Consider the following 17,082-nt stretch of genomic DNA (forward strand, 5'->3'; position numbering starts at 1 on the left):
TTTTCCCTTTAATAAAAGACACAACAAGAAACCATTTCAATAGAATCTTTGCCATTGCAAACAAATTAAGAGACATGAATGCCCCTACAGCTGACAAACACGTCATAAATGAAATTCTGTCGTTTCTACCACTGAGCTATATGCTATAATAATTGTTATAGCATTATTTCCACAGGTGAATGGAAAAGAAAAAACCATCACAATTTTTAAGGTGTTACATGTGCCAGGACCCGGCAGAAACCTTTTTTCCGTCGGTTCTACAACTGATGATGGATTATAGCAAAGTCAACTTTTTCCATGATGACCAACTTGTTCTTAGAGACGAATGAGCTGGACGCACATAATGTCATCCCAACATTAGATCCGAGAATAACTCTGAAGAAACCGCATCTAAGATTGGGTCACACCAATCCTAAGAATATTCGAAGAATGTTCAGCATGAACTTAGTCAAAGGCATCAACCTGGATACTTCCTTGGAGCCCAAATGTGACGCAATGCCATGCAGTGGAAGTGAAAAAGGGCCTAATCTTCCCGGTAGGAAGACGGAAAACCGACCGAATTGGTGAATGTATTCACTCTGATGTGAATGGCCCAATGTCTTATACATCCTTAGCAGGAGCTTAATATTTTGCCATTTTCAAAGGTGACTTCAGCGGTTTTTTCATTGCATACTTCATGAAAAATAAATCAGAAGATCCAACCCAATTCCGATCTTTCCAGACTACTATCAAGACGCAGACCGAAAATACAATGAAGACGTCAAGATGAGATAATGGTGGCGAATATCTGAGAACCAAATTCACCAACTGGTTACGTGAACTGGGGCACTAGACACGATACCAGTGAACGGTTTTTATACGCCTACCCAAAATGGCGTCGTAGAGCGTAAAAATCGTTCGGTGGTGGAGGAAGCAAGAAGCATGATCGGTTGCCACCCGTTTCGGCACTTTTTTCGGCACTTTGAATTTTGTTGTTTTCGGCACCAATTTTTTCCGTTTCGGCACTGCGATTGTCTTTTTCGGCACCGCCACCAGAGGTGGTCCTAAGTATTAGATTACAATGTATGTTTTCTTAGCCACTTTTGTCCGTTTCGGCACTATTTTTGTCTGTTTCGGCACCGCCCCCAAAATTCGTAAACAATAAATTCCACTAGGTGTCGTGTTATAATATATTGTGAAATTTTGCTCACTTTGTTCTTAGACGCTTTATTAGCAAGTTTATTAAAGTTTATTTGAATTTTATTAAGTATATCATGGAAAGACCCACTAGATCGAGGAAACAGCCCAGCCGGTTGGCAGATTATGAGGTTAGTGGTGATTCTGAGTGGGTTGTGCGAGGCAGAGGTAGACGTGGTGGACGTGGGCTGGCTGTTCCTAATCAACCGATTCGGCCAAATGCATTGACAATCCAAGGTCAAACAGGTAATAGAATTTTGTTACATTGTTGATTCGTTTTGTTAAAATCAAAATTGGCTTAGGTCAATTAACTTTTAATGAACTGACACCAGAGGAAGCCGCTCAATACCTGGAAGCCGCTCAACGACATTCATCAAGGGGATCTATCCCTGTAATGGTTGAAGAACCTAATATCATACCTACACCGGATGATGAAAGTGAAGATGGAAGTGAAGAAGAGAATGAAAGAAATAGCGTGGAGAGTGAAAGAGAAATCGAAGAAGAGAGTGAGCAAAGTGATATAAGAGGAAGTGAAGAAGAGAATGAAGGAAATAGCGAGAAGAGTGAAAGAGAGAGTGAAGAAGAGAATGAAGGAAATAGCGAGAAGAGTGAAAGAGAGAGTGAAGAAGAGAGTGAGCCAAGTACCCCACCCACACGAAGTCGTCGGCGTTGTCGTCGCGCGATAGGAACGCCTTCTCGAGGACGTCGTTGGGAGGAACGTCGTCGAGCCCATAATCATTCAGCCGAGAGGCAATCTTTGTCAAGGAGTCAAAGCGACGAATCAAACGCAGATATTACCAAGAGTGATCTATCATTAGGCGAAGAAACACTCGCTCCTGTGACTGAGGGGTCTTCTCAGCAACGTAAACGTCAGCGGGCTACACACATGGGCTGGAAACTTGTATTTAAAGCATGAAAGAAGTAAGAAATACTATTCATTGTTCTTTTACGTTTTTTTTTCTAACGTGCTATTTTTAAATCTAGGTTAAGTAATATACTTGTTGACCGCAAACATGGATACAAGTTTGGTGTCTGGAAGGTGCTGAGTAATGGTATTCTTTATCGGTGTAATCATCGACCACAGCAGAATCCTTGCAAATGCACAGTTTTGCAATCAGGTACATACATCGTCTTTTTAAAGATTTCTTGTATTATTTAATGCTTATTCTGATTTCAGGCAATGCAATCATCCAGCGAGTAGTGTGCATTACTTCCTGCCCAAAACAAGAAAATATATATGAGTCGCTAGTCATTTACAGGGACGCTAAGCGTGAAGGATTGAAAAATAAGGGGAAATTTGCTAAGGCCATTACCGACCCCATCATCGCTAAGCACTTTGCATCAAATAGGAGAATGAAACTTGTGAATAGAACACAAGTCTGTAAATCAGTCAACATGGCTAGGTATTTTTACACATTTCTTGCCTAAGTATTTATTTAAAAAATTCCAAACATTGTTTAGAGCGAAGACTCGTCCAAAAAATCCAAAAACACTGGATTTTTCATTTGAGGACGATGGAATTCCGGATGGGCTAAACCTTCATGACGTAGTAACCGCTAAGCGCAGACACAAAGTGTGTTTCACTAACAAACAGGCGCGGCTACAGTGTTGCCACAAGTGGCTTTCTGGAGCCATTTTGGGTTTTTTTTGGTTAAAAATTGGACGATTGGCTTTTCTAGTTTTTTTCTGGCTTTTTGGTTATTTCTGGCTTTTTCCAAAATTTTCCCATGATTTGGCTTCAAAATGGGCTTATTTTAGTTTTAGCGAATAAAATATTTTTAAAAATAAATTTGGCAACGTTAACTGCAGTCGGTATTACGATATAAAGCATATGCGTATCAGCAAATTCAGCTTTCAGCATGACAGCATTGAATTCCGGGGCAGGGCTTCAGCTTTCAGTAAACAGCAGTCAGCAGACCTACTGTCCTACTGGCCTAGTACTAGTAGCTAAGTAGCAGTACTGTAGTAAGGCCAGTACCCGTACCCGGTAGTCCGGTACCGGACTAGCCAAGAAGGTGCAATCGAGCGCTACTATTTCTTGCCCTTAATGTCTTGATGACTAATGGGATTCGTATTTTTAAAATGTTAAATTTTCAATGTCTTGCTGCCTGATGCTCTATCCAGGTTTGATACTCTGTCTGATCTCTGACTTCTCAAATTGAATCCTAGTGGCAAACCTAACCAGGAAAACAAAGAATACACCAAAAATACTGAGCTTACTAGGTTTAATCGTTATTTTTATTTTTAAGAAAGTGGCTTTAAAAGTGGTTTTTTTTTTACAATTCAAATGGCTTCAAAAATGGCTTTTTAAAAATTTCAAGTGGCTTTATTTGCCCGATTTGGCAACTTTTTTGGCTTCAGAGAAAATTATTTCGTGGCAACACTGCTCGGCTATTAAAAAATGCTAAAAGATGGTACATGGATGGAACATTTAGCATCATCAAAAACCATTTATGCAGATGTGGACGATACACGCTTTCATTCGATATGGAAACGAAAAGAAAATGGTTCCATTATGTTTTGTCCTCATGTCTAGTAGGACTCAAAAGGACTACATACGTTTGCTGAAACACATAAAAACTGTCATTCTCGGTAACAGGTATAACTCTACATTTTTTATGACTATGAATGTAGTAATTACGAGACATTATTTATTTGTACAGTTACGCCATGAAAGAATGTGTCGTTGATTTTGAGAAGTCAGTGTGGCTGGCTATTGAAAAAGAGTTTGGTATTGGTGTTAAAATATTTGGATGTGGCTTCCATTGGACCCAGTGTATTTTTCGCCGCATAAAATCATTGGGTAAAATAAGACAGACAAATTAATTAGTAAAATTTTGAAATATATTAATGAATATTATAGGTTTAATAAGAGCATATCGTACAGACATGCTAATTCGTGGGATTTGCAAGTGAGTGTGAATATTTCTATATTTATTGTGGAACTTAACAGATGTATTTACTAACTATTGCAGGAAAATGATGTCTCTCCATCTCCTCCCACATGGAAAAATCCCTACTGCCTTTGCAAATTTAAGATCAGCTGTCTGGGAAATTGAAAACAGGGATAACCGAACTATGATGCGAAAACTGTACAACTACATGACAAATACCTGGATCGACAGCTTGCTTTGGCCTCCTAAAGTTTGGTCGGTCTTCATGCAAAAGGTATTAAAAGAAAATATAATTTAAAACATTCAAATGATTAAATTCACTCTAACATGCTTTAGGTGAGAACCACTAATGACGTTGAAGGCTGGCACACACATCTAGCAAATCACGCTGGACTTAGCATTAGCAGTAAAGGCCTCAACCTGTATATTCTCCTCGAAGTTCTCTACGAGGAGGCTATACAGGTTGATATATACACAAAGATGCTTGAACAGGGTCAACAACTGAGAAGACAGCGAAAAACTTTCAAAGAATTAAATTTAAAACTGTTTGGTTTGTGGAACGACTATTCCAAACAAAAGATAACGACCGCAGAACTTTTAGAACAATGTGCAGATATTTACAAAAGTTCAACGCAATTAAATATGCAAAAACGGAGAACGATGCTCGTCTCTTTCAGTTAGAGACAGAATAGAAATTAAGTGTATGAACAAAATTGTATTGGATGGCTTAAAAAAAAGAAATACAAAGAGAACACTGTGTTCACCAAAAAATATTCAAAAATTTCACCAAACCCAAATCGGTTCGGGTGTTTACCGAAAAAAATGACACATTCCATAGTGAACAGTTCACCGTGCCACCGGTTCGGGTGTTCACCAAAAAAAAATTCAACATTCCAGAGTTGTTCAAACAATAAATACAACAAGTACTCACAAATAAAATCAAGCTCAAAAATGAAATCCAGTTTGAAGAAATATCAGCAAACACCACGCGAATAAAAAAAGGAAAAAAAATCAAGAGCTCCGCTCTGTTACTACGCGACCACGCGACTGACAATTTCACGACAGACAGCATAAGCATAAGTCGAGTGGTGGTGGTGGCGCTGACTTCCAGAACCCATACAGCTAGCGCCACTAGTGGCCTGAACAAAGTGTAAAGTCGACAGGCCTGTAAAGTACCGAAAATTTTCAGGCCACTGGCCTGAATGTCTAGCATCCCTATATGACTTGCAACATAATTTTTTTTTGTGCCGAAACGGACACAGTTGGTGCCAAAAGAGACACAATTGGTGCCGAAACGGAGAATATTAGTGCCGAAACGGAAAGATTTCTTAATAAACGAGGAGATTTTAAATAACGGGGGGGACCAAGCATTTTATATGGGTGCCGAAACCGCCAAAATCGAAAGTGCCGAAAAAAGTGCCGAAACGGGTGGACACCAGCATGATCTGGTGGAGAAAGGTGCCTCTTTGGCTGTGGGCTGAGACAGTGGCATATGTCAAATATATTTTGTACACAGTACAATCAGCAAAATCTGTGATTTCACCATTTGAGATTTTGTTCAAACGAAAACCTAACCTATCTTGCATCAGATTTTGGGATCCAAGATGTACTTTCACATACCGGATGCCAGAAGAGCTAAGTTGTAGCCTAGCTAAATGCCTTGAAGGAATCAAAGTTGGCTGTTGTGAAACCAATAAAGCATAAAGAACCTACATACCGACACAACAAAAGATTGTGATTAGTAAAAATGTAATAATTGACGAATCATCTAGCTATAAAGAAGAGAGGGCCAATCAATTGGCAACAGAAACCTTTAGTTAATCATCATTAGACCCATTCTTGGAACACCAAACTGAACAGACTGTTACTGTCGATGGCGACCATTCTATACCTGAGAATCTAGATGGAACGTTGGTCACACCAGATGAACACGGTGGTTTTATCTGGAAAATGATGATGTCACGGATGATCAACAGCTGGACTGATGGATGTTGAAGATACCCCCACTAAGAAAATGGTAATAATCAATCCCCTCAAGACACAGAAAACAATAACACCGAACAAGCAATGACTGCAGTTCCTTCGGCTAACACAAGCCCACCTAACCAAATTCCGGCTGAGGTAATGTCACCCTCTTCTCCCCACTTTCATGGTTTCGACGTCTTTCGAAGATAAAAATGCATTGCTGCTTAATCCAAAGGAAGGAATCATAGAAAAGGAATAGTGGCCATGAATAATGTACTTTTGAAAAAAATATTTGATTCCATGATACTAGACCAAGAACCCTATAAACCTGCCAGTGCCTTGTTGATTGAGACGTACATCCTTATCAACTACAAGGATGCCATATCTTGCAGTTCATCAATGAAATGAAAAGAAGCAATAGAGGATGAGCTTCAATCTTTTATGAAGAACCAAACATGATCAGTCTCCCCAATTAAACCTGAAAGAAAAGCAAAAAAATGTCACCTTTCTTATTCAGGGTTTAGACTTTAATCCTGGCTACAAAGATGTTTCTCCTCGATACAAGGCCAGACTTGTAGCGTACGGATACACACAGATTTACGGAATTTACTACCTTTATACTTATTTGCTAGTGGTAAGACACTACTCTATCCGGTTGGTATTAGCCATCACAGCGTCCAGAGATCTGAATACGATTCAGCTGGACATAAAAACCACCTTTTTTTCCCGGGAATTGGGAGAATAAATTTTTTTACAGCAACCTGAAGGACACTTACTGCCAGGACAAAAAAAATGGGTATGCCACTTAGACAAATTTTATTAATTCCTAACTAAATTTGGCCTCACTCGGTGTCTTCACGATCCCTGTATATAAACTACCATTCTCAACCATGAGGAGAATACACCATCGTGATTATTTACGTGGATGATGGCCTGGTGTGTAGTAACAAAATGGTCGTGTTGGAACCGAAAAATTTTTTTGTCAACCAACCAGATTTTTTGGCTAAAATCCTAAAAAGGTACAGAATGGATACTGTAACCAAGTCAGTATCCCTGTCGATCTGAATTTCCACCCTAATCAACCAATGTTTCCGCACACTGAAGAGAAACGCCTCAAAATGAGTAAGGTGTCTTTAGAGAATGTATCGTTTCAATTATGTATTTAAAGGAAAAGACTCATGCAAACATTGCATTGAAAACCAACCAACCAAGCAGCAGCATTTTTACTGAATCCTGGTGAAATATATTGGGAAGGTGTAAACGAATACCTAGCCAAAACTTCTCACCATGCAATCTGCTTTGGTTACGAAACAGTTCATTTTCTACGAGGGTTAAGTGATGCCTACTTTGAAGCAGAACAACTCAGCACAAAAATCAACTACAGGCGTACTGTTTTCATTTGACGGTGGAACAATATCTTGACGTAGTCGGCGTCAGCACTCAATGACACTTTCAACCACTAACTTGTAAATTTATGCGGCTTCGGAAGGACCAAGGGAAACCGTATCGCTATAAAGCATCTTGATTGAGCTAGGAAAGTACGTGGGTTAGGTTTCAATACAATGCGACAGGAAATGTGCGACTGCCCTAACTTATAGTCCGAACAACCATCAACGAACAAAGCATATTAACGTAAAATATTTTTTACGTCAGAGAGGAGAAACAATTTTGGAAAATATCCATCTCATATATTTCAACATAAAAACAATCCGCAGATCTATTCACGATCTAAGTCCCTACCAAGAAAGCAATTTGAGAAACTACGGTGGTTTAATGGGATCAAACACGGAGTAGAACAGAGTACATCGGAATGGACTGGTTTATTGATTTCCTAAAAAGCACTAGAACAGACCAGGAGAATCTATCTCTTTCTTTCTTCCCCTCGAATGTTTTTTTCTATTTATCTTTTTCTTAAACTGTACTCGTTGAGACCAGGTGTCAGCAGATTTTTTCCCAGCCGCTTCCAGCAACAGTTGAAGTTGATTGCGCTAATTAACACGAGTGTTGACTATTTCACTTAGAATCTCGTTAAATGATTCATCTTTATTAGATTATTTTTTTCGTATGTTATCTTGAAGTACAGAGGACCTATAAAAACTACACTGACATTCATTTTCCAATTATAGTTGATGAGACCAGGTGTCAACGATGGGTTCCAGCAACAACTTGATTGGCAGTTTCCTAAACCCGTTTTGTCTACCACTTACTTGGATACTGTTTATACCTTTTACCTCTTATTTCTTTAACTCCCTAGCAGTATGGTAATGGTGAGCTAACGCTTAAAAATTATATATTCTATAAAATAACTATGTGTGTTTCTACTATTTAAATACTGTGTTAATAATCATTCCCTTAACAACGCGTTCCATTAGTCATTGGTGCTTGCTTTGCACTGCAAGCTTTTTTATTAGTTTCACATATCCGTCAGCTGTTTCATTGTCAATATTTTGAATTCCTAACATAGCCGATCTAAACACGGAATTTGTGCATGTAAAATGGTTCGTTAGAGCTTCAAATTTGAAACAAGACTTAGATGTACTAGCATCAGTCATCCACACAACGTCTGTTACATCCCGTTGTTAAAGAATCATAATAAGTTTATCTTTATTTTCCTTAGCCAGTTCTGGAAACAGGTACTGATCTAATTTAAATCTTGATAGAATTGTGGATTAAACCAATTAAATTAACCGAAATTATATACTTTCTTCAGTTTAAAATGGCAAGAGATCGTAGCATAGCCACATATAACGTATCGACGGTTCCGCTCAACATCCATTTTGTTCTTCATCACATTTTCCTCTTATTGAACAATCTTTTTTTCCTTTTGGGGACAGTTTAACAATAAGTATCAATCTTATTTGCTAACCACAACTGTTATGCAAAATAAATAACGAATTGGAACTTTACGTTATCGTCTAAACATACGAATTTCGATGAAAATATGTGATACGCCAATCATGTTACTAGTAGAATTTTCAGAGCGATTATTTAATGTTAACGACAGAAGTCGTTAGAGCTAATTTACATTTTGATTCTGTATGTGTATGTCGCCGGAGGGCAGCCAAGTCTGAACCTGTATGACCTTGACTGAACTAATATCCCCTTGTTTTTGCTAATATGTTACCATCTCTTACACTTCCGTCACCATCCTCACCCCTTTTACACCTCTAGGACTAATTTCGCAGTGGCACCCTTATTTTGTTTTATTCTTTTAATGAACGTCCACCCTTAGTCGAAGATGGTGCGAAAAGAAGCAACGAGGTTAGTCTGGATCGTTATCGTGGTGGCGGACAGCCACCACCTGTCGCTCCCTATTTTCGTACTGTAACCTCGTGTTCGGGTATTCAATACAACCAGCGTGGTTTTTGCCACTAAGTAAGTCAAATTTCAAATTCTTCATTTTCTGTGGCTAACATGACAGCAAATTATATACTTCGCTTTTGTTTAATTTTTATGACGTTTCTCGGAACATTTCCAAAGTCTAGCATACGAGAACCTGACCCCTTTAGACATACGAATTTCGACGAAAATACAATACTTCGGTTTTGTTTAATCTTTACGGCTTTTCTCGGAACATTTCCAAATGAGTCTAGCATACGAGAACTTGACCCCTTTATATTATCTGCAACATTTACATACAAAATATCTAACATAAAAAAGAAGAAGCTCTGTCTATGATGTGGGAGTCCAATGGTCAAAACTCATAATATTTATGTCTCTCCTCTGGTATGTTGGTCAAAGAGCGCAAAAAGTCGATTTATTAAATGCTATATTTTATTCAAAACTGATTTCCTAATGATGGAAGCAACAAATATTTCACTTTATAATTTGTCAGTCTAAACATGCCTATAATAGTAATGAATTTTGCATATATGGTTAAGTTTATGGAGGGGTTTCCGGAAGGGGAATAAACATGTATGAGGTAGTTGCATTTTAAAATATTACTAAAATTACATAAATAAAATAAACGGGAAAGAGTCTAAGAGCCTAAAGTTGGAATAATCGCTAGTGTCCCCTTTCTTAAAGATGGGGACTGTTCGCGATATTTTCCAACAGTTAGGAATTCCAATCTTCCAAACCATTCTACAAACTGTTTTCAGAAAATGCAGTCGGGGTCGAGGTCCCTTAGATGTCGATATTCTAGGCCATCGACCCCTGGTGATGTATATGTAGCCCGGCGAAGTGTAGCCTCAAGCTCTTTTTGGCTAGGCGCACGATTGACGAAGTCCATCTGGTCCCTTGATGGATGGGACCAGTCGCAGGTGTCGTAGAGTACCCTCGCACTCTGGCACTGTTGCGAAGGTAGACTCGAGCGGTGGTAAGTCCTCTCGAGGTATTCCTCCGCAGCTTCAACAGTGCCATCGTACGAGGGTGAACGATCTCCGAGCACCTCTCCAACTGCTCTTCTTCGGTAAATATTAAAGAGCCGTTGAATCTTCCTCGCTCTGTACGCCTTGATCTGTCACCGGCCCTTCTGCATCTGCCGGTTTTGGTTTCTTTTTCTACCATTAGGGTTTCCTCGGGGTTTTCCAGGGCTAGGGTCTTCTAAAATCTGTGCTTTGGGGATCCAGTCAGCAGTGCAACGTTCGAGGACGCCTTCGAGATCAAGAAGAGTCTCGCAGCTCAGAAAATCAGGTACCTAGAGACAAGCGAAATCGCCGCCTCTTTGGCTTTGCTCTTCTGAGCTGTCTTGGCTGCATTCTCGAACATTTTGCTGACTGGGGGAAAAGGGTTGGGTCTCGTGAAGGGGATCGGGTGGTGGCCCTTCCGGAGCTACAGGTGGTGGATAAGAAATTTCTTGTGGAGGGAGTTCGTAGAGCCAACTAAAATTTTGTGTATTAAAAGATGCGACGAACTCCCTCTAAAGAATTAAAATTGGGCTATGGGTAAAATTTGCTGGAGATTGGGCATTACCAGGCCCCTCCTCCTCGATCGCCGGCATTCCCATCACGGATAACTCTTGACGGTCATATTCTGTGACAGCGATCTCCTCTTGGAAGGTCGCTACCACAGAAGAATACTGAATAGAGGTATCCGCGTTGAAAAACCATGGTGAAAGGATGGAGGACGATTGATGTGATGCTGAGTGCAATCTCTGGTAATGCCCTTTTAGTGTAGGGCCATCTCCAGCAAATCCACACACTCCGCATTCCCAATATTTCAAAAGTCGGAGTGTGTGGGCTGTCTCTAGGTGTCGATGAATACTACCCATGCCTCTGGTGTTCTGTGCCAGGGTAGTCCATTCACACCTAGGACATTTAGTGGGTCCTCCAAGGTATCTTAAAATAATTTTGTCCCCCTCGATTCTACAAGGGGTAAAAGTTGGGAGAGGCGAGTGAGCGGGATTTGGGGACCCCTGCGAACCACCAATTTCAGAAGAAACGGTGAGTTCGAGGGATTGGTGGAGAATACTGGAAGAAAGGGACTCAGTGCAGGGCCTTGCATGCCTGCCGGCTGAAATAAAGGAATTAAACTCCTATTTGCAGCCAATGCAGACATACTGGGTCGTGAACTGAACCCCTCTCTTCGAGTGTCGAACTTTGATGTGTTTCTCCGCCAACTGTCTCTTGCGTTCCCCTGACCAGGGCCTTTTTACCCCGCTCACCCTGGCAAGCTCGTTCCCCACATCTTAATTTGTTTGGCAGAGCAACTGGGATTTTAATAGCATTCCCATGGATTCTTACTCTAGTAGCGTTTCTACTAGATGCTCCTTCCTCTGCCATTCTAACCCTGGGACCACTTTCGTAAAAGAATAAAGGGAATAAAGGAATACAAAGAAGATAAAAGAAAAGAGCAGAGAAATAATAAAAAAAGGAAAGAAAAGAATAAAAACGTTAAATATATTTGCTATTGTTTTAAAAAGGTTTCAAAAAGGTTTCGCGAAAAATAAGGATAAAATATCGTCTGCTCATGTAAACAAACGATGAAACCGGAAATTCATAAAAACAGGTCTGCTCCAGACGGATTAGGAAAACAGATACACAGAGACACCTTCGATTGAAACTGTTCCTACGTTTAAGGGAAGCTTGAGTGATTTGAGCGGTTGCTTCAGTATAGGCTTCTTTTTTGTAGGTTTTTGGTGCCATTTCCAAATGTGGGCAGGTGACGGCGGCCAAGTTTCGTCCACTTGGATTCGATGGTGAACCAATTGTCACGGAAGTAGGCGGCAAGACTTCCTTGCCCATCGCCTGTCAAAGATCACTCGGTAATTATTTTTCTTGCTTAAATGTAATAGGTTATGTGTACTACCTTGTGTAGTAGATACGTTTTTTCAATTTCAAATCTGCAGCAGTTTCTTCATAGGCGGCATTGCGAAAGCGCTCGCGAATGTCCTCCTTACAAGTCTGCGTTAATGCTTTGTCACCGACTTTTTGGTTTAATCGTGAATCCACCGCTTTGAAAACATGGAAGAGACAGAGGATGTGTTCTGTGCCAGGAAAATATTTTTCGAGAGCAGCAATTTCGTTGCAACCCTTGTCAGTAATTTTAACTTTAGTGACGCTCACATCGTTGTTCTATTTAATTAAAAAACATTTGTACTTTTGCTATTAGAATAACACAAACTTTTGAGATACGTACCTCGCTAAACAAACAGAGAAATTCTGAAATATCTTCCCTTGTTTCAGTCTTCGTAAAGTACTGAGTTGTTGGCTGACTTTCCCTTTTGTTTTCTTCGCATAGTAGATGAAAAAGCGAAAATCCAACAGTTGTTACTCCGTACGTTCCGTCCATCTTGACAATTTTCCCTTTCTTTTAAGCTGAATCTATGGGGTAAAATTGTTAAGCCATTTAAGGTAACACAAATTTTTTAATTAATCATGCCCCACTTAACAATTTAATGCAGTGACTCATCTTAAATCTGTATTACTAGGAAGTGCAGTACTGGGCCGCTAAAGGATGGTATAAGGACGCGCTTAAGCCACGTTCGTTTTTTAAATAAATCATATCTTTCAGAAGACGTCTTATTTTGATCTATTTCTTTAAAGCCAAGTTGCACAATTAGCAGTGTAGCGTTGGGGTTCAACTATGTAAGAATTACGTACACCACATTTTAAAAAATCTAGAATTTCTTTTTTCAATACGTAGTGATTGGTTAAGAAGAACCAGCTCTGTCTATGTATGTGGGAGTCCAATGATCGAAACTCATTAAAATTATGTTTCTCTACTGGTATTTTGGTCAACGAGCGAAAAGTGTCAATTTTTTTAATGCTAAATTTTTTCCAAAAATTCATTTCTTAATGATGGAAGCCAAAATTATTTCTCTGTATAATTTGCCAGTCTAAACATACCAATATCATGATAGAATGTTACGTTTATGGTAGCTCGTTTTTATGGAGGGGTTTCCGGAGGGAGAATAAACATGTATGGGGTGGGTGAATTAAAAAATATTACTAAAATGACAGAAATAAAATAAATAGAAGAGAGTCTACTTATCTATTGGGTAACAAACGAGGACAGTAGGAAGTTTCAACGAGGACAGGAGGAATTTCCTCAGCTTTTGGGTTTGTAGCACCATGATGGAAATGGGCACACATCATCAACATTGATCTTTGGATTACTGCTAATGGGGCCTTGAATCGAAAGGCACCCCAGGATCTTCCATTGATTCCAAGAATCGAGCGGATTTCGTCGTTCCTGGGATACTATGATCCAAAAGACCCAAAAACCAGGGAAAGAATCCTACCATGCAAAGAATATTTATCATACTTTCGCTGGTAGGCATTCTCCATACTCCCTGGTTGGTCATAGCAGACCACGACGTCGACCATCACCCGGAAACCGGATAGTTGAAATTCAACCCCAGGTCTTAAACTTTGCCCGGGAATGGCATTGTTGATCGTGACGTCATGTCCCGGCTTGACTAGCAGCGACTCCAAGAGATCTTAAATGGTGTTGTGCCTCTTGGTGGTGAGCTGGAGACCTTCTTCACAGTGGTTAAGCAGATGAAACCCGGGCTCGTTTTCCTTTTCGTATCGGCGGCAACTCGTATCTTGCTCCTGTGAGCAAAACCACGAGTGCCCCCGAAGAGAAAGAATGTCGAGCCGGGCCCTGTGAAAATATCATTCAATATCGAAGGAGAGGGGCGTACGGCAAGATACTAGACGAGCCATGTCTTTCGACTTGTCTTCCAGGGAGAGGCTAGTGGCAACTACTCCCTGGTGACTCTTGTCGGAAATTAGGTCCCTTGTATAGCGCTGCTGAGTGATTTTTCGAAGTTCACGAAGTTCACTGCCTTGACTGGGCTTACGGATATGTCATCGGCGACAATTCTTAGATTTTCGTCGCTGGATACATCAATCCGCACTCCTAGTCGTTTGTTAGCTTAGCGGGCAAGAGTCCAAAGATTGGACCCTGCCTCCACGTACCTCAGTCTGTAGAGCCCCCCATCCACGGGTCCCAAAATATTTTCTTCAACTGGCAACACTCCTGGATGCTCGTTTCTGAACCCTCGCCGGATTGTGTCATTGAGCTGCTCTCGGCATATGTTCCTCACTGTAGGGTCTCTACAAGTGAGGAGCTGATTAGCCCTGGCGATGGTCCAGATATCGACATCATAAATGAGGCAGCATGTTCCTCGGCCCCAAACCCGCTGGTCCGCGTAGAAAAACTGGGCCGTTGCGTGATTGGGAAGGTTACAAATAAGGCCTAGGAACTTCCTACACTCAGGGTACAGTTGGGTAAGGCCGACCAGAAGCGAGATGATTTCAAGTTTTTGCCATGGTGCGAGGTGGGAGGCGGCAATCTTGTCGACGTTAGGGATAAGGTCAGTTGGTGGTCGGAACCGCAATTTTCCGACGATCGGTGTTCCAAGATATCTTTCTTGGTCGTCTGGAACCAAGCACCGAATTAATTGATCACCGATGCGGCACTGGGCGTCAGACGGCTTGCCTTTGTCGAAGACCAGACAAGCACACTTTCCGGCAATAAATTGCAGCCCCAAGGTGTTTGCGGTGAGGGTAAAAACGTTTAAAATGTTTTAGAGCTTGGAGGGAGGATTTGTAATCACGGCAATGTCGTCTACATAGGCCGTGGTTTTCACAGGCTAACCAAATAATAAAAATCTGGGGTTAATATTGGACTTTCTGGCCCTGTCGAGGGGCTTGGAAGCCAGGTTCAAAATAGGGGAACTAAGAGCGTCACCCTGGCGAACACCTGCTGTCGAGAAAATGGGGATGGATTCTTTCCCAACGGCAAAACCCATCCGATTTACCGAATATATGTCCACCAGGATGAGCCGGAGGTTCTCTGGTATTGGAAGTGATGTGAACAGCTCATTCAGAACGGCGTGAAGCCATGTCCAGCTCTGCTATAGACATGTGCTTTCGTTTGGTTTTTGTCTCCTAGACAACCGTCTGTAAGAGCTGTGTATGTTCCTGAATACCATGAACCACCGGAAAGAAACCCTTTTGATCGGGAGATAACCAGCCAAGGTCTGAAGCGACTTCCGTTATTCTCTGGCTGATCACTTCCGAGAACAGTTTGTAAATGGTAGGAAGAAGGGATATTGGTCTTAAGTTAGAATAGTCGCTAGTGTCTTCTTTCTTGAAAATGGGGACATTTCGCGATGGCCTTCCAACAATTAGGAATCCTTAGCTTCCAAACCATTTTACAAACTGTTTCCAGCAGAATGCAGTTAGGGTCGACATAGCTCTAAGATGACGGCATTCTAGGCCACTAACCCCTGATGATGTTTTGGTAGCCCAGCGAAGCTTAGCTTCAAGCTCTTGTTGGGTTGGCGCACGATTAAGGAAGTTCATCTGGTCCTCAGAAGGTTGGGACCAGTCGCAGGTGTCGTAGAGTTCCCTCGCACAGTGGCACTGCTGCGGATATGGTCTCAATCGGTTGTAAGTCCTCTTGAGATATTCCTCCGCAGCTTGTACAGTATCATCGTAGGAGGGTGAACGGTCTTCAAGCACCTCTCGCACGGCTCTTCTTGGATAAATGTTGAAGAGCCGCTGAATCATCCTCGCCTCGTACGCCTTTTGCTTGATCTTTCGCTGGGCCTTCTGCATCTGCCGGTTTTGGTTTCTTTTTCTTTTGTCAGGGTTTCCTCGGGGTTGTTCAGGGCTAGGGTCTTGTAAAATTTGTGCTTTAGGAAGCCAGTCCGCTGTGCAAGTTCGAGGACGTCGTCTAGGTCATGTAAAGTCTCACAGCTCAAGAAGGCAGGAACCCAGAGACTGACAAAATCGTCGTCTCTTTATCTCTGCTCTTCTGAGCTGTTGTGACTACGTGCTCGATTGCTTTGCTGACTGGGGACAAAGGTTAAGGTCTCGGGGTTTGGTGAAGGGTATTGGTGGCAACCTAGTTTTGTTTTTACTACCTAGTTTTGACAAACAGAAATTGTCGCGGCGTTTCCCTGTGTGTAATCTCCCAGAAATTGCCACTTTTATTTTAAAAGTATAGTCCATTTTGGACAAAGTGTAACAAAAGCGGCTGTAATGGAAATAGTTAACTGAAAGATATCAGCCACAACGATTCGTATTTATCAAAACTAGGTACCTAGTAATACCACCGATAGGGAAGGATTTTAAATCTCTTGTGATCAAATTGTGGAGCTAGTATTCTCTTGTGGGGGGAGTTCATAAAGCCAACTGAAATTTTGTGTATTAAAAAAGGAGACAAACTACCTCCCAAGATCTAAAATCGGGCTGGCGGTAAAAAGTGCTGAAGAAATGGCATTACCAGAGTATTCCTCGATCGCTGGGATTTCCACCACGGATAGCTCACGCTCGTCTTCTGTTGCAGCAACCTCTTCTAGTCGCGGTTGGAGCCGTCCATACTGGATATCCAAGCAAATCGGATGGAGGGTGACGGGCTGTGATTGGAATGTAACCTTTGGTAATGTCCTTTTAGTGTAGGGCCATCTCCAGCAAATCCACACACTCCGCATTCCCAATATTTAACTAGTCGAAGTGTGTGGGCTGTCTCTAGGTGTCTGTGGATACTACTTATGGCTCTGGTGTTTGTTGCTAAGGTATTCCACTCACACCTAGGACACTTCGTGGGTTTCCCAGGGTATTTTAAAATGAGTTTGTCCCCTTCTTTT

General features: G+C 41.2%; 1 protein-coding gene and 1 non-coding gene across 2 annotated transcripts; one reads left to right on the plus strand and one right to left on the minus strand.

Annotated features, from left to right (window-relative positions):
- The first annotated feature begins 1,486 nt into the window (after window positions 1–1,486).
- Window positions 1,487–4,843, plus strand: LOC116933737. The gene is made up of 8 exons (XR_006648052.1): window positions 1,487–2,097; window positions 2,161–2,294; window positions 2,354–2,579; window positions 2,638–2,749; window positions 3,392–3,399; window positions 4,050–4,088; window positions 4,152–4,344; window positions 4,407–4,843. It is a non-coding gene; the product is annotated as an uncharacterized LOC116933737 (transcript).
- Window positions 4,844–12,083: 7,240 nt separating this feature from the next.
- On the minus strand, window positions 12,084–12,767 carry LOC116924557. The gene is made up of 3 exons (XM_045175566.1): window positions 12,615–12,767; window positions 12,301–12,550; window positions 12,084–12,223 (listed from the first exon to the last, which is right to left on the minus strand). Exons 1-3 carry the CDS (start codon window positions 12,765–12,767, stop codon window positions 12,084–12,086), a joined length of 543 nt encoding a protein of 180 aa, XP_045031501.1.
- Between the last annotated feature and the right edge of the window lie 4,315 nt (window positions 12,768–17,082).

The sequence above is a fragment of the Daphnia magna genome, linkage group LG6 (genome assembly GCF_020631705.1).
Source record: "Daphnia magna isolate NIES linkage group LG6, ASM2063170v1.1, whole genome shotgun sequence".
NCBI classification, from domain to species: Eukaryota; Metazoa; Arthropoda; class Branchiopoda; order Diplostraca; family Daphniidae; genus Daphnia; species Daphnia magna.

Excerpts from the sequence above, each read along its gene's own strand:
- LOC116924557 (XM_045175566.1), bottom strand. The coding sequence starts at position 12,767 with ATGGACGGAACGTACGGAGTAACAACTGTTGGATTTTCGCTTTTTCAT. Across the intron at positions 12,551-12,614 it reads TTCTCTGTTTGTTTAGCGAG|AACAACGATGTGAGCGTCAC; the intron begins GTACGTATCTCA and ends TTAATTAAATAG. Across the intron at positions 12,224-12,300 it reads AGATTTGAAATTGAAAAAAC|GCGATGGGCAAGGAAGTCTT; the intron begins GTATCTACTACA and ends GATCTTTGACAG.